The sequence below is a fragment of the Corella eumyota genome, chromosome 5 (genome assembly GCF_963082875.1).
Source record: "Corella eumyota chromosome 5, kaCorEumy4.1, whole genome shotgun sequence".
Taxonomy (NCBI): Eukaryota; Metazoa; Chordata; class Ascidiacea; order Phlebobranchia; family Corellidae; genus Corella; species Corella eumyota.
This window is the reverse complement of record NC_137494.1, coordinates 13,756,506-13,773,459: the sequence shown is the minus strand read 5'-3', so window position 1 is coordinate 13,773,459 and position 16,954 is coordinate 13,756,506. Positions and strand designations below refer to the sequence as shown.

Sequence of the window (16,954 nt, the reverse complement as noted above, 5' to 3'; positions counted from 1 at the left end):
GTCGTTAATGTTTTTTGCCTTACAATTAAATAAAATAGTTTGGTAAACACATAAAAAACTTAAATACCAAAATGAAACATTTTAAATAATTCGTCTGTTCGTTCTGTCGTTACACAAAATAAACAAAAAAAGGCAAACCTATCATGAACTAAACGCATTTACAAACTTCCTGTATTTATTAAGCCTATACTTCTTATAAACAGAAAGGTAAAACTAATGCACATTAGCCATTATGGAAATAAATTAATTTTAATAAACGAAAACGTCACTACAACATGTCACTTACAAAGTTACCAACAGTCATAAATGGTGGGTAACTAAATCCGTTACACTACACTAGGTTTTATTCAAATTATTACAAAACACTAGCACAAAATTATTTAAATTTTATTTATTAATTTTTAAAATTAATAATTAAATAATTAAAAACACGCAAAATTTAAAATTTTTATTTTTAATAAAAAAAACATAAAAATCAAAATCACATGCTCTAATAAGCAAAGGGAAACTCCCTTATAAACACAATAGAAAAAAATATTTTAACTTAACTTTAAACATCAGCGGTAATTAGGGTTTAAAACGGTTTAAATTCTATTTAAAGGATCCAAAACACGTTGAAACTATGTCTTCCACTCGTTCTACAAGGGCTGAGACAAGAAGCCGGGCTAAAGATGATATTAAACGAGTTATGTCGGTACTGGAAAAAGTTAGAAAATGGTATATTTTCTATTTATTTATTTAAAAAAAATAAACCTTTTAAAATTGAAGCAGTAACTAAAGCATTTAGAAGATAGTGATGTTATTACTTTAATAATATTTTTATCTTAATTTAAAAATGCCAAAATTAGTTTTCTTTTTGAGGATAAAGTAAAATAAAAATTATTTTTAGGGAGAAAAAATGGGTAACTATCACCGATTCATCGTTACGAATATTTAAATGGGTTCCAGTACTCGAAAAAGAAATCAGAGATGAAATAAATTACAACAAAGAAGTTAACCAAGTTGATGTAGAATCTTGTAACCAATCTCGGACTAATAACAACACCGAAGCTCACAGTAAATTTTAATTTTTTTTAATTTTTTTGCCTTTTTTTGATAAATATTTGTAAGTGTTACAACGAAATATATTGACCGACAGCATGGTTAAATGGTTAGAATTATTGACTTTACAGCATGAGGTCTCTGGTTTGAACCCTGCTGCTTTAATGCTGTAGTAGCCTTAAGTAAAGTCTTAAAACAGTAAAAAACTTTGTATTTTTTCTTTTTAATTTAATGTGATAAAAATTTATTTTCCTGGCAATACAAAATTGTTGTATATTTGCTGGACCCTTTTTGATAGTTTGGGGTTAATGTTTCACTTTAAATTAGTGTTTACCAATGCAGGTAATACCAACACATCAACCCCTTCTCTGGCCCCAAGCCCCGACGAGCTTGACGAAAGTTCCCGCGATTCGATCTCACTTTGGCAGGATGAAAAGTCCCGGGATTCGATGGGAAACGGTTTTGTGCCAATCTCTGAAAACTCACAATCTTCTGAGGGTAAAAAATTGATATTTTAGATGCGATTTAAAACTTTAAATTGGTTTTGGGTCGATACCCACTGCTGGCATGTCATAGCCCCCTTGACTAAGACAACAATATGACTTACTAAAAAGGCCTTAAACTAATTATCAGATATAAAAAATTTGATAAATAAGAACCTTTAAATATCTAATTCTACAGACAGAATTTATTTGTTAATTTTTCAAGTATTTCTTAATTTTTTTTGTTTTTTATTTAGTTTCCTTTACAATACCAGGTAAAAGATCAGCGACACCGACCTTACAAAATCCTGAACAACAAGCTAAACGACTGCGTAGTGAATAAAGACAACATTTTAATCAATTCATTGAGTGTTTAGAAAACTATTCTAATTTTTAATAAAACTATCTGTTTTTCTATGGACGTTACTGCTAACATAAACTCAAGAACTTACGTAGATCACATTTTAATAGATATCTAAAAGTTTAGGCAAATTTTGTACTAAAGACACTGCATATGTTCTAAACTAGTTAATATTTATTTAAAAAGTAATATTTTTAGTCTGTTAAGTGTAGTCTGGTAAATTTTAAGATTTTTGTGCATGAAATAAACAAAACAAGCAAACTAAGTTGTAATGCATTAACGTAAATGGCAAGTTTAAAAACCAATAGTATGCTCTAAAATACTGGGTTCGGTGACCATGCCATAATGTACTAGAAAATCTTTGTGTAAACATTAATACTTTTGGCATGTTTTAAATCATTAAATTAATTTTGTCATTTTTTCCCGTCGCAATGTTGTAATATTAATTGTATATCGTATTTATTATTTACTTTTATCAATGCGCGAAAAATCAAAATAAAAAAAAAATTAGGACAATTGATTTTACTACATAGGCCAGGTTTAGTTCCGTGTTCCTCCACGTGGTGGCGCCCCTGAGTAAGATGCCGTTTTCAAAAAAAATTTGTTTAGTGGTACTAGATGTTTTAGGTAGCAATAACTGCTTTAAACTATTGAAATAAAGTGCTGGTAATGTAAGAATTACTAACACTACTAAATATCATGCAAAATCTGGATTATTCTAGATCTACTATTTTAAATCTTCTCATTTTTTTTTTTGTTTCTCAATAAGATGACTTCAGTTGTCTTGATATTTCTTTGTTTTGCTTCATCACTTGGCCAATTAGTAGCTTGTTTCTTAGCTTCGATTGATGCTATGAGTTCGGAAACTGCTTCGCTGTATCGAGAATTGCGTTCATACCACAGACCAAGAATGTTTAAGAGATCGCCGTAAAATGAATATTTTCGTTTATTCTCGATCGTATTCATCAACCTAAGACCCTCTGTATTTGTTTGAAAGTTGTCCATATCTGCCAACACTTCGCAACACCCGATATATCACAAACATCTACTAAGTTGAACAACTTTTAGTTTGGTGTTTACTCCAGGTAAGTTTTCCACTCTTGATTTAAGTTCACGCATGAGTGGGATCACGTGATGCTGGACCACACTTTTCATGTTTTGATCTTCCTTTAACATTTGTTTAACTGATTCTTGTAATCCCCAAACACACGACCTCATATTCTTAACATCATTGTCCGAGTCGTTATTATCCTAGAATAAGGAAAATGCGATCGGGTAAATAATAAACATAACACTTATATATAAAGTTAAATAAATCAAATCAATTTTAACAAACTTTATTATATTGGACAATTTGTTTCACCTATTATAAAGGTTTAAAGAGGTTTTGAATTACATTTACCCTTGTTAAGGCTGTAAAGTCAATTATTTTACGCCAAAAAAGGTAAGTTTAGTGTTATTGATGTTTTAGTGGCAGAAACAAATGCTTTAAACTAATATTAGAAGTTTTATGGATTGAAAATAAGGAAATGTTATTCTGTATTTAAAATAAATACAATAAAATTTAAATGTTACATATTTTACTAAGTGACGTAACTATTACTAACAAAACTAATTGTTAAGAAACAGAAATTCAACTTAAAAGTCTATTTTTTTTGTCTTTTTATTAAATTTTTGCAAACTGAATAACTAATAAAATTATTGAATATACAAAATAAACAAATAATCATAATAACTAGAAAACTACATAAACATTACATGATAACTACACAAAATTTAACAATTTTAAACATAATTTGGAAGTAACCACGTGTTTAAAATAAATAGACAGTTATAATCTACAGCAAAAAGTCAATATTTAAACATGATTCTTTACCGCGTTGATATTTCGTTAAATTTTAACCGAATTTTATGGTTGTAAAAATAAGTTGATCGTTGTGCTACTCGATTTACTTTGGGCCTAATTTTTATTTTTTAAAACTTTTACATTTCCTCTTTGCTGTCCCTTAAGTTGTTTTCAGTTGTCTTGATACTACTTTGTTTCACTTCATCATTTGACCAATCAGTAGCTTGTTTGTAAGCTTCGATTGCTTCGGTGTATTTAGAAACTGCTTCGCTGTATTTTGAATGGCGTTCATACCACCAACCAATGTTGTGTAAGAGATGTCCGTAAACATTATATTTTTGTTTATTCTCGATCGTATCCATCAATCTGAGCCCCTCTGTATATGTTTGAAAGTAGTCGATATCTGACAAGCTCTCGCAATACCCGATACTACACAAACATTTACTCAGTTGAACAACTTTTAGTTTCGCGTTTACTACAGGTAAGTTTTCCACTCTCGATTTAAGTTCACGCATGAGTGGGATCACGTGATGCTGGACCACACTTTTCATGTTTTGATCTTCCTTTAACATTTCTTCAACTGATTCTTGTATTCCCCAAACACACGACCTCATATTCTTAACATCATTGTCCGAGTCGTTATTATCCTCGAATAAGGAAAATGCGATCGGGTGAAATAGAATGGACTTTAGGTATTTCTTCTGGGTACGAAGATCATCAGATACAGAATCGACTTGTGATGCAGTTAGCTGAGTTTTGTTTCGAATTATTAAAGTTATTTTGTCTCGAATGCTGGAAACCGAATCGTAAATTTTTGCTTTTAACGAAACCTCGTAAAATGTCGTTAAAATCGAAATATTTTGTATTTCTGGATCGTATTTCGATATCTTTAATGCCTTAAGATAGGCAGAGTCGAAATTATTTTCATTGCGAAGTTTAGCCATTATTTCTATAATAAAATAGAGCTTATTTAAAACAAGCCTAAATTATTAAGTGCGTTTTTATTTAAAAACTGCAATATTTTTAACCGAAAAATAAAATTTATTTAAAAACAAACCTTCGTATTTGATGATTTCCATTAGTTGTGACGTCATAGACAATTCTATAAATTAAAATTTAAGTTTAAAAATTAACAATTTTTCAAATATTTAATAAATATTTAATTAAAATTAATTAATTACCAGTTGTATTGATTGGTGATGTAGTTAAGCTCAATTGTGACATTCTAGTAGATGATGACGTAGGTGATGACGTCATAGTACTAGGTTGTGCATCACGTGGTTGGGTTCTTGGTGTTTGGTGGGTCACGTGATCTATGATTTAATGAATCAGTAAAAACTCGTTTACAAATTTTTTTAGTATTTTTAAACCATGATTATGACGTCATTACCTGCATGTTCCACGTGCATTCCAATCTCTCTAAATTTAAAAATAAATTTGTTAAAAAAACAAAAATTAGGAAACAAAATTTGATTATTAAAAAAAAGGGCAATTTAAAAGCAACAAAAAATATTTTTACCTTCTATCGTGCTTATGAACATTTACGTGAACGTGGATCGGTGGGACGTCATTATCAGCCATTGTTACGTCATACAACTTTAATTTTACTCATTTAAAATTTATAATATACTAAAAATAATATTTTATTAAAATTAAACAATATCAAAATCGTATTTTAAAATATGATCAATATCACATTTTATTTTATTATGAACTAAAGAATTTTGATTTATTAAACTAGTAAACTGTCAGCAACAAAACAAATTTAAAAATTCTTATCTTAACCTCGTGCTGTTAAAACTGGTCGTAATCTTTCAGTTAATAATTAAAACCTTAATTATGTTTGAAAAACTCAAGTGGATCAGTGTGTAACAGTTACCCAACTTTATTTAATTACCTCTTGTTGATGATTACAATATTTATTCAGCTAACTTACACTACATTGTATCTTACATAAAAGTAAGAAAATTTATTTTTCTAACCTTTATATATTTTGTTATATTTTTAAACAAATAAAAATATATTTAATTTAATTTGTTAAATTAATTTTTTCTCGTTATCTTAAAGTGTGGTAGACTGGCATGTTTATATTTTATTTAAAAGAATATCAAATTTGTGACGTGTTTATGCTATCTGTTAATATCAATCTTAACTGTGAATAATTTGGCATTTATGAAGTCCTCACCCAATTTATTTAAGCTGGTAGTCAGAACCCATGACCGGTATACCACACTTCGGTACTTAATTATTGCCTTAACCAACAAAAAAGCAACATATACCCCTTTATCGCCCACAAGCGGCAAACAAAAATTCCGATTAAGCTCAAATCTACTTAAACTGCTTTTGTGGCAATTTTTACCTCAATTGGTGGGAATTAAACTCAAGACCTTAAAGTTTTACATTAACATAATAATACTGTCTGTTTATTAAACCCAAGTATATTAAGAACATGTTATTGCTTTAAAATTTGGTTTTATTGTGAACTATTAACAAAAAAACACAGAAAATATCAGAAAGTGTGCTGTTGTTGTGAATTATTTTTAAGCTAACTGTTAAACGCTCTGCTTAATGGAATATTGCGTGGCATTGGTGCGAATTAAACTTAAAACTTTTCTGCTTATAGTAGATGTCATGAGTTTACCACAACACTGGAACAAAAACTAGTTAAAATCAAAAACCGGTGAAGTAAAAGATAGAGCACCTGACTTCATTATATGTTGCCCACTACTTTCATTTGGTGGCGCCCCTGAGTAAAATGCTTTAAACACTACAAACTCTAGCCAAGCCTTAAAAAAATTGATTTAAAACAACCAAAAATAATAAAGTCTTTGAAGTTAAAAGTTACACTAAATGGCCTTACCACATCAAGAACAAATAATAAACCTAACACTTATACATAAAGTTAAATAAATCAAATCAATTTTAACAAACTTTACTATATTTGACAATTTGTTCCACCTATTATAAAGGTTAAAAGAGGTTTTGAATTACATTTACCCTTGTTAAGGCTGTAAAGTCAATTATTTTACGCCAAAAAAGGTAAGTTTAGTGTTATTGATGTTTCAGTGACAGAAACAAATGCCTTAAACTAATATTAGAAGTTTTATGGGTTGAAAATAAGGAAATGTTATCCTGTATTTAAAACAAATACAATAAAATTTAAATGTTAGATATTTTAATAAGTGAAGTAACTATTACTAACACAACTAATTGTTAAGAAACAGAAATTCAACTTAAAAGTCTATTTTTTTTGTCTTTTTATTAAATTTTTGCAAACTGAATAACTAATAAAATCATTGAATATACAAAATAAACAAATAATCATAATAACTAGAAAACTACATAAACATTACATTATAACTACACAAAATTTAACAATTTTAAACATAATTTAAAAGTAACCACGTGTTTAAAATGAATAGACAGTTATAATCTACAGCAAAAACTCAATATTTAAATATGATTCTTTACCGCGTTGATGTTTCGTTAAATTTTAACCGAATTTTATGGTTGATAAAAATAAGTTGATCGTTGTGCTACTCGATTTACTTTGGGCCTAACTTTTACTTTTTATTTTTTTTTACATTTTTTTTTGCTTCTTCTCAAGTTGTTTTCAGTTGTCTTGATATAACTTTGTTTCTTTTCATCATTTGGCCAATCAGTAGCTTGTTTCTTAGCTTCGATTGCTTCGGTGTATTTAGAAACTGCTTCGCTGTATCTTGAATGGCGATTATACCACAAACCAATGTTGTTTAAGAGATGTCCGTAAACTTGATATTTTCGGTTATTTTCGATCGTATCCATCAATCTAAGACCCTCTGTATATGTTTGAAAGTTGTCGATATCTGCCAACCACTCGCAAAATCCGATTTGATTCAAACATTTACTAAGTTGAACAACTTTTAGTTCGGCGTTTACTCCAGGTAAGTTTTCCACTCTTGATTTAAGTTCACGCATGAGTGGGATCACGTGATGCTGGACCACACTTTTCATGTTTTGATCTTCCTTTAACATTTCTTCAACTGAATCTTTTATTCCCCAAACACACGACCTCATATTCTTAACATTATTGTCCGGGTCGTTATTATCCTCGAATAAGGTAAATGCGACCGGGTGAAATAGAATGGACTTTAGGTATTTCTTCTGGGTACGAAGATCATCAGCTACAGAATCGACTTGTGATGCAGTTAGCTGAGTTTTGTTTCGAATTATTAAAGTTATTTTATCTCGAATGCTAGAAACCGAATCGTAAATTTTTGCTTTTAACGAAACCTCGTAAAATGTCGTTAAAATTGAAATATTTTGTATTTCTGGATCGTATTTTGATATCTTTAATGCTTTAACATAGGCAGAGTCGAAATTGTTTTTATTGCAAAGTTTGGCCATTGTTTCTATAATAAAATGGAGCTTATTTAAAACAAGCCTAAATTATTAAGTGCGTTTTTATTTAAAAACTGCAATATTTTTAACCGAAAAATAAAATTTATTTAAAAACAAACCTTCGTATTCCATGATTTCCATTAGTTGTGACGTCATAGACAATCCTAGAAATTAAAATTTAATTTAAAAAATTAACAATTTTTCAAATATTCAATAAATATTTAATTAAAATTAATTAATTACCAGTTGTATTGGTTGGTGACGTTGTTAAGCTCAATTGTGACATTCTAGTCGATGATGACGTAAGTGATGACGTCATGGTACTAGGTTGTGCATCACGTGGTTGGGCACTTTGTGTTTGGTGGGTCACGTGATCTATTATTTAAACCTTTTTTAAAATCTGTTTTTTAATTTTTTTAACCATAATTATGACGTCATTACCTGCATGTTGCACGTGCATTCCAATCTCTCTAAAATTAAAAATAAATTTGTTAAAAAAACAAAAAATATTAAAAAATCTTTAAAATTATAAAAAAATCACAAAAAATATTTTTACATTCTATCGTGTTTATTAACAGTCACGTGAAGGTGGATCGGTGGTACGTCATTGTCAGCCATTGTTACGTCATACAACTTTAATTTCACTAATATAAAAATTTCAATAAACTAAAAATAATATTTTATTAAAATTAAATAATATTGAAAACGTATTTTAAAACATTTTGTTAATATTTTATCTTGTTTGTATTATAAAAACTACAAAAATTTAATTCATTAAACAAGCAAACAGTCAGCAACAAACTAGTTTTAAAAATTTAATTAAAAAAATTTTTTTTTTTAAATAAAAAATATTTGTAAAATTTATAAAAAGTTATTACTTCATTGGCTTAATAAATAAAACGTCATTTGCATATTAGAAACATAACTTAGAAAATAATTTTAATATTAGTTAAAATCTTATACTTTATAATAACTGCAATAATAAACTAACTTTAAACAAGCGAGCTGTTAAGTTATATTGTGGTTACTTCCTTGTACTACTTACAATTAAATGACTAAAAGGAAATTTTGGTACTCATCGCTGTTCTTTGGAATTATTAAACAGAAAATAATAATCTTCCGTCTGACTCAAATACAAAATATAATAAAACAATATTATGAGTATGCATTTGCTTATTCAATTCTATATTGTTGGGTGCAAAACGCGTTCTTGTAAAAAACTGCAATGCTGATATCAAAAGTTGATTTTGCAGTTATTTTATTTGAGGCCTAAATAACTCTTGCCCATATTAATAATACTATAGTAGCCTTCTGTATTTTTTTATATATATCTTTATTCTTGATGTGGGAAGGTCGAATGCGCGACCCAAACATAAAGTAACATCAGTTACCTCGACCCAGTCTTGGGTTGACTTTGGCAGTTTGGGATATTATTGATTATAATTGCCCGATAAGTATGCTGCTGATTAAGTATAGTTCAGCAGGAGTTCATATTGTTTATAGCGCCTTACTCAGGGGCGCTACATCATGAGATCACTGAGGATCAAACCCGGGACTTCATACAGTGAAATCAAATGTTCTGACTACTACATCACGCTGCCGGTCAACATTTCTACTTTTCGAAAAAAATATATCAATCAGAAATTATTTTCTTTAAGTAGTGTAAATAATTAAAACTTTTATCACGTGACCAATTATAAAGGTATAATTTAGTGTTTAGTTTATGGCAATGGAGATCGAACCCAGGACCTCGTGTAGAGTAGTGAGAATAAAATAGTTATTAAGCTCACTTGCAATTCATTGAACCTAGCATAAAAGCAAAACATTTTCCTTTTCTTAAAATGAAATAATTAGATTTGTAATAATTGGATGAACAATTTTTAAACACACACCGCTAAATAAGTTTGAACAAATAAGTTTAAATTAATTCTGCTAGATTAATTTCAAGTCTTTACATATAAGTATTATATTTTAACGGAAAGAATATGATATTGTAACGTGTTTGAGCTACGCTAGAATTAAAAGCAGATAGTGTTGCATTCGTGCAGCTCAAACACAAACTATTTAAGTTTGTAATCCAAAACCATGACCGGTATAACAAACAACCGAACTTGGCCAACAAAAAAACATCACAAAACCCTCTATCTCCCACCAGCGGCAAACAAAAATACCGAATAAGCAATTCTTAAAACTATTAAGTTTGCTTTCATGACAGTTTTCGCCTTAATTAGCGGGGTTTTAAATCAAAACTTTAAAGTTTTAAATTAACATAATAATACTGATAATTTATTAAACCCAAGTATATTAAGAACATGTTATTGCTTTGAAAGTTGGATTTATTGTGAATTATTAGCAAAAAACACAGAAAAATATTAGTACCAGAACCGAATTATTAAAATAACTTTGGCCCAAGTACTACAGCAATAAAAATATCAACAATTATAGATGGGACAACTTAAGATGAAGCAAATAATTTAATTCTTTCCATTTCGCGCAATTTTCTTAGCACTTTTTCAGCTTTCGGTATTTCGTCAATAAACTCTAAACCACCAGTCAAACGTTCTCTCACTTTTACTCTCTCGTTGTAGAAACTAACAAGAACTTCGCTTGTCAAGGAGTCGTTCTCTCTGACAACAATACCTTTCCGTAAATTTGATCACGTTCTTTTTTCGATCGATGACGTAGAGAAACCCTCTGTCGTCATAATGCCCTACGTCACCCGACCGAATCAGTTGGTTCCTTTGCTAAAATATCGTCGCCCTTAGCTTGGAAATATTCTTTCATTGTCGATGGTGTAGAGTTTATAGTTATTTATTTGGCTGACGGGTTTACTTGAAAAGGTTATTGACTCTTTGTTAACTAGATGGCTAGCTAATTTATTGACAACTTGGTTGTATGATAACAGTTTACACTTTTTTTATTAGTGAAACGGCGTAAACTTTGTGATACATAATAACAAATGCTAATAATCGCAACGTTAACTATACTTTTAACACATAATTTTAAATCCTCTGAAAATCGAGTAAAATAAGTCCAATATATATATAGGCGATTACATCACTCAATTAAGGGAAACAAATGACGTATCACGCGATACGAAATCATAAATGATTGACAGCACATTCCGAAGTTTGTCCATAAACCATTATTCGTGTTCTCGTGAAGCTTAATTTTTCCTGGTGCTCCTTTGCTAACCCCTGATACAGCTGTATATCTTCGGGTTAGTTAGGTTCTAACTGATATCGTCATTTCCGCACCAGGCGTTGCAGAACTGCCCACAGTTTGCTTGCAGTCTCTATATTACCACGTTTGGTATTTTGTTAGCAGTGGTTAGCTTCACGATGTTTATACACATAACATCCTTTATATGCCGTCTCTATTATCTCCCCGTATTACGTAAAGGGATTGGTTGCACAAGCAATCAATTCCACATCACCTATTGCCAGAAAAAGAGCCACTACGTAGAAAAAAAAACTAACACAATTTAAAGTTTCAAATTTTTAACAAGTTTTCAAGCAAATAATTAAATGAACCAGTACAAAAACAACGCGAAAAAAAATACAAAAAATAAAATTGAGAAGCAAGTAACACACAATAATATAAGATTTACAGGAATAACGAACATATGTTTTTTTATGACCTCCGTTTATAATTTTTTTATTTTTTATGATAAGTTTTTTTGTTTATACACTCTTTTTGTCTCTGGTTTAATTTGTATTATTTTTTTTTTGTTTATTTTTATTTTTTTTTTACTTGTATAATATATTTTATATATTTATTTATTTTATTGATTGAACTTTTTCATTGTTTTGTATGTGTGAATTAGTTAATTTATATATGTTTTAGATGGCATTTCTAGGGTTATTTTGTAGTAGGGGGTACTGTAAGTTAATATTTCTATTTAGGGAATATTCTACCCTGTTATTTGATAGATTTATATGGTTATTGGTATTTGTTTGATGTGTGTGTGATCGGTTAATTATTTTATCCACGTAGAAAAATATGTTCTGTATGTCACGAAGGACATGAAACATAAATTTGACAAAAGATGCTGCACTGTTAGAAAGTCCAAATGGTAAACCAAGGTATTCGTATGTCATAATATTGGTCCTTATACAGGTTTTATGAATGTCATCTGGATGAACACCTACATTATAATACGCGGAAGCCAAATGTAATTGAGAAAAAATTGTCATTCCGTAAAGGTCATTGGTGAAATCCTGAAGATTAGGCATCGTGAAAGAGTCGCGTTTAGTAACTTTGTTAAGTGCTCGGTAATCACATACCAGGCGTAAAGATTTGTCCTTTTTTGGTACTAAGTGAAGAGGGCTAGAGTAGTGGGAGGTTGCTAAGCGGATTATTCCTTGATCAAGCATTTCGTTCAGCTTTGCTTTAACGATTTTGGAATTTTCCGGTGAAAGATGCCTTGCCTTGCAGGTCACAGGAAGTGATGTCCCGGTATCTATTCGATGAGTAAAACCATGCATAAGGTAACCTTTGCGAAAAGCTTTCTGCAAAAGCCCGGGAAATTCATTAACAATATCGCGTAGATATTGCGGCAGATTATGAAAGGTTGAGTTGGCTTCTATTGGCTCACACGAATCAAAACCCGTGTGATTGGACATAGACTGTGAACAATTCTGCAAATTCACAACTGATGTAGATGGATTTACAACGGTTGAAAACATGTTTTCGTCCGATGTTGCTACATTTCCACAATCGACCAGCGACGTGGTTGGGGAGTTTGGGGGGTTCAACAGAGTTAATTTTGCGTCGGCCTGTAATTTAGAAGTTTGCATCCCCATGGGAGCAGAAGGAATTGCCTCTGTAATACAATTCCTATGAGTGCTAGTTGCACGATTAAGTTGTTGGCTAGTTGCCGTATTTAAATTTGTTCCTTGTGCTGGTTGCACAGTTCCGGGCGGTTGCCACGTATAAATAGATGAGTATAAAAAAGAAGGGGGGGGGGGAGAAACATTTGTTTCTAAACCTGATGGTGTTGTTAAAGAAAGCGGCTCGCGAGTTCCCGGATCCTCTAACGTATTCAATGTTGCTGAAGACACCATACAAGATTGTGAAGCAGGATCAAGTTTTTATTGAATCCGTTGTATAAGAAGTTGAACTAAACAATTGACACACCTGTTGCGTGGGTGTGTGAATTAACTGTTTTGTGTTAAAGTTTATAGCTAAAGAATGTGTTGTAAAAAAACCACTTCCTATAAGAAAATGCGGTGTGTTTGTAGCTAAGAAATTATCAGTAAATGTAAGATTCATACCAAAATCTAAAGTTAAAATTGACTCTTTATAGACATTAATCAAAGTGCTATTTGCTGCAGACAAATGTCTTATTATAACGCTACGTTGTTGTGTTTGTGATGTAACAAGATTATAAAGTGATCCTGAATCAACAAGAAAATGCTGTTTGAAAGAGATATCAAATACATATAAAAGTCTATGAGTTAAATTATTCACATCAGTATATAAAGTGTTATTTGTTATCCTATGATTTACTTGCGAATCATGGGATTCTGATCGTTTTTTGGATATGAACAAGGCTGTATGCACTTAAAAGCTTTGGGGCCAAAACGTTCGTGATAGTAGCAATACCGAGAGTTGCGATTATAGGTGTTTGGAAATTGTTGTGTATTATTATGTGTTTGTTTGGCCTGGGAAAACTGTCGGTTGTTGGTTTGACGTTCAAAGTTAGAGTGAAATCGAGGTCTTTGGGTAAAATCACGTTTCGAAGTGCTAGGTAAGTTCGGGTTATATTGAAAGCGTTTAAGTTGCGGTCCGACTTTCATTAACTTAAGTTTTTGAGTTAAGTCAGCAATGCGTTCGCCAAGGAAGTCATTAATTAAATCTTGGTTAACTGTTTTAGAGGTATTATCAGTTTGCGTGAGTGGTTTAATTGAAGACATCATACTAGCGCAACGCAACGTTACCTTGTCGTGTGAACAGGCCTTTATGGGTTAAAAATAAGGAAATGTTATTCTGTATTTAAAATAAATACAATAAAATTTAAATGTTAGATATGTTACTAAGTGACGTAACTATTACTAACACAACTAATTGTTAAGAAACAGAAATTCAACTTAAATGTATTTTTTTTGTCTTTTTTTATTGAATTTTTGCAAACTGAATAACTAATAAAATCATTGAATATACAAAATATACAAATAATCATAATAACTATAGAAAACTACATAAACATTACATGATAACTACACAAAATTTAACAATTTTAAACATAATTTGGAAGTAACCACGTGTTTAAAATGAATAGACAAGTATAATCTACAGCAAAAAGTCAATATTTAAACATGATTCTTTACCGCGTTGATATTTCGTTAAATTTTAACCGAACTTTATGGTCGATAAAAATAAGTTGATCGTTGTGCTACTCGATTTACTTTGGGCCTAACTTTTTAAAAATTTTAATTTCTTAAATTTTCTCTTTGATGCTCCTTAAGTTGTTTTCAGTTGTCTTGATATAACTTTGTTTCTCTTCATCATTTGACCAATCAGTAGCATGTTTGTAAGCTTCTATTGCTTCGGTGTATTTAGAAACTGCTTCGCTGTATTTTAAATTGCGTTCATACCACGTACCAATGATGTTTAAAAGCTTTCCGTAAAATGAATATTTTCGTTTATTCTCGATCGTATCCATTAACTTAAGACCCTCTGTATATGTTTAAAAGTTGTCGATATTCACCAACCTTTCGCAATACCCAATAACACACAAACATCTACTAAGTTGAACAACTTTTAGTTCGGCGTTTACTCCAGGTAAGTTTTTCACTTTCGATTTAAGTTCACGCATCAGTGGAATCACGTGATGCTGGACCACACTTTTCATGTTTTGATCTTCCTTTAACATTTGCTCAACTGAATCTCTTATTCCCCAAACACACGACCCCATATTTTCAATATCATTGTCCGGGTCGTTATTATCCTCGAATAAGGAAAATGCGATCGGGTAAAATAGAATGGACTTCAGGTATTTCTTCTGGGTACGAAGATCATCAGCTACAGAATCGACTTGTGATGCAGTTAGCTGAGTTTTGTTTCGAATTATTAAAGTTATTTTGTCTCGAATGCTGGAAACCGAATCGTAAATTTTAACCTTCATGGTAAGGTCATATAGTTGCATTAGACTTGAAATGTTTTGTATTTCTAGATCGTATTTCGATTGCTTTAATGCTTTAACATAGGCCAAGTTAATTTTTTTTTTCTTGTGAAGTTTGGCCATTGTTTCTATAATAAAATGGAGCTTATTTAAAACAAGCCTAAATTATTGAGTGCGTTTTTATTTAAAAATCTGCGATATTTTTAACCGAAAAATAAAATTTATTTAAAAACAAACCTTTGTATTCGATGATTTCCATTAGTTGTGACGTCATAGACAATTCTATAAATTAAAATTTAGTTTAAAAATTAACAATTTTTCAAATATTTAATAAATATTTAAATAAAATTAATTAATTACCAGTTGTATTAATTGGTGACGTTGTTAAGCTCAATTGTGACATTCTAGTAGATGGTGACGTAGGTGATGACGTCATAGTACTAGGCTGTGCGTCACGTGGTTGGGTTCTTGGTGTTTGGTGGGTCACGTGATCTATTATTTAAACCTTTTTTAAAATCTGTTTTTTAATTTTTTTTAACCATAATTATGACGTCATTACCTGCATGTTGCACGTGCATTCCAATCTCTCTAAATTTAAAAATAAATTTGTTAAAAAAACAAAAAATATTAAAAAATCTTTAAAATTATAAAAAAATCACAAAAAATATTTTTACCTGCTATCGTGTTTATTAACAGTCACGTGAAGATGGATCGGTGGTACGTCATTGTCAGCCATTGTTACGTCATACAACTTTAATTTCACTAATATAAAAATTTCAATAAACTAAAAATAATATTTTATTAAAATTAAATAATATTGAAAACGTATTTTAAAACATTTTGTTAATATTTTATCTTGTTTGTATTATAAAAACTACAAAAATTTAATTCATTAAACAAGCAAACAGTCAGCAACAAACCAGTTTTAAAAATTTAAACCTAAATATTTTTTTTTAATAAAAAATATTCGTAAAATTTATAAAAAGTTATTACTTCATTGGCTTAATAAATAAAACGTCATTTGCATATTAGAAACATAACTTAGAAAATAATTTTAATATTAGTTAAAATCTTATACTTTATAATAACTGCAATAATAAACTAACCTTAAACAAGCGAGCTGTAAAGTTATATTGTGGTTACTTCCTTGTACTACTTACAATTAAATGACTAAAGGGAAATTCTGGTACTCATCGCTGTTCTTTGGAATTATTAAACAGAAAATAATAATCTTCCGTCTGACTCAAATACAAAATATAATAAAACAATATTATGAGTATGCATTTGCTTATTCAATTCTATATTGTTGGGTGCAAAACGCGTTCTTGTAAAAAACTGCAATGCTGATATCAAAAGTTGATTTTGCAGTTATTTTATTTGAGGCCTAAATAACTCTTGCCCATATTAATAATACTATAGTAGCCTTCTGTATTTTTTTATATATATCTTTATTCTTGATGTGGAAAAGTCGAATTCACTGAACCTAGCATAAAAGTAAAACATTTTTCTTTTCTTAAAATGATTTGCAATAATTAGAAGAAAAAATTCTAAACACACATCGCTAAATAAATTTAAACAAATACAAAAAGTTTAAATTAATTTTGCTAGATTAATTTCAAGTCTTTACATATAAGTATTATATTTTAACGGAAAGAATATGATATTGTGACGTGTTTGAGCTACCCAGAAACGCTAAAATTAAAAGCAGATAGTGTGGC

At 30.0% G+C, this 16,954-nt stretch overlaps 3 protein-coding genes across 3 annotated transcripts; 1 reads left to right on the top strand and 2 right to left on the bottom strand.

Moving 5' to 3' along the window:
- The first annotated feature begins 537 nt into the window (after positions 1-537).
- On the top strand, positions 538-2,232 carry LOC145753039 (uncharacterized). Its single transcript, XM_082569423.1, has 4 exons — positions 538-717; positions 890-1,056; positions 1,384-1,539; positions 1,781-2,232. Exons 1-4 carry the CDS (start codon positions 623-625, stop codon positions 1,864-1,866), a joined length of 504 nt encoding a protein of 167 aa, XP_082425549.1. The 5' UTR covers positions 538-622; the 3' UTR covers positions 1,867-2,232.
- Positions 2,233-6,997: 4,765 nt separating this feature from the next.
- LOC145752278 (uncharacterized) lies at positions 6,998-8,771 on the bottom strand. The gene is made up of 5 exons (XM_082568535.1): positions 8,667-8,771; positions 8,552-8,580; positions 8,354-8,485; positions 8,230-8,274; positions 6,998-8,121 (listed from the first exon to the last, which is right to left on the bottom strand). Exons 1-5 carry the CDS (start codon positions 8,726-8,728, stop codon positions 7,301-7,303), a joined length of 1,089 nt encoding a protein of 362 aa, XP_082424661.1. The 5' UTR covers positions 8,729-8,771; the 3' UTR covers positions 6,998-7,300.
- Positions 8,772-14,665: 5,894 nt separating this feature from the next.
- On the bottom strand, positions 14,666-16,382 carry LOC145752279 (uncharacterized). The gene is made up of 6 exons (XM_082568537.1): positions 16,343-16,382; positions 15,911-16,020; positions 15,796-15,824; positions 15,597-15,728; positions 15,474-15,518; positions 14,666-15,364 (listed from the first exon to the last, which is right to left on the bottom strand). The coding sequence occupies exons 2-6, from the start codon at positions 15,970-15,972 to the stop codon at positions 14,802-14,804; spliced, it is 831 nt and encodes a 276-aa protein (XP_082424663.1). The 5' UTR covers positions 15,973-16,020; positions 16,343-16,382; the 3' UTR covers positions 14,666-14,801.
- Positions 16,383-16,954: the final 572 nt, after the last annotated feature.

Bases quoted from the DNA above. Each gene is read 5' to 3' on its own strand.
- LOC145753039 (XM_082569423.1), top strand. From the start codon at position 623: ATGTCTTCCACTCGTTCTACAAGGGCTGAGACAAGAAGCCGGGCTAAA. The intron at 718-889 runs GTATATTTTCTA...AATTATTTTTAG, and splicing joins CTGGAAAAAGTTAGAAAATG to GGAGAAAAAATGGGTAACTA. The intron at 1,057-1,383 runs GTAAATTTTAAT...TTACCAATGCAG, and splicing joins TAACAACACCGAAGCTCACA to GTAATACCAACACATCAACC.
- LOC145752278 (XM_082568535.1), bottom strand. From the start codon at position 8,728: ATGGCTGACAATGACGTACCACCGATCCACCTTCACGTGACTGTTAAT. The intron at 8,581-8,666 runs GTAAAAATATTT...TTTTAATTTTAG, and splicing joins GTTAATAAACACGATAGAAT to AGAGATTGGAATGCACGTGC. The intron at 8,122-8,229 runs GTTTGTTTTTAA...ATTTTATTATAG, and splicing joins GGAAATCATGGAATACGAAG to AAACAATGGCCAAACTTTGC.
- LOC145752279 (XM_082568537.1), bottom strand. From the start codon at position 15,972: ATGGCTGACAATGACGTACCACCGATCCATCTTCACGTGACTGTTAAT. The intron at 15,825-15,910 runs GTAAAAATATTT...TTTTAAATTTAG, and splicing joins GTTAATAAACACGATAGCAG to AGAGATTGGAATGCACGTGC. The intron at 15,365-15,473 runs GTTTGTTTTTAA...ATTTTATTATAG, and splicing joins GGAAATCATCGAATACAAAG to AAACAATGGCCAAACTTCAC.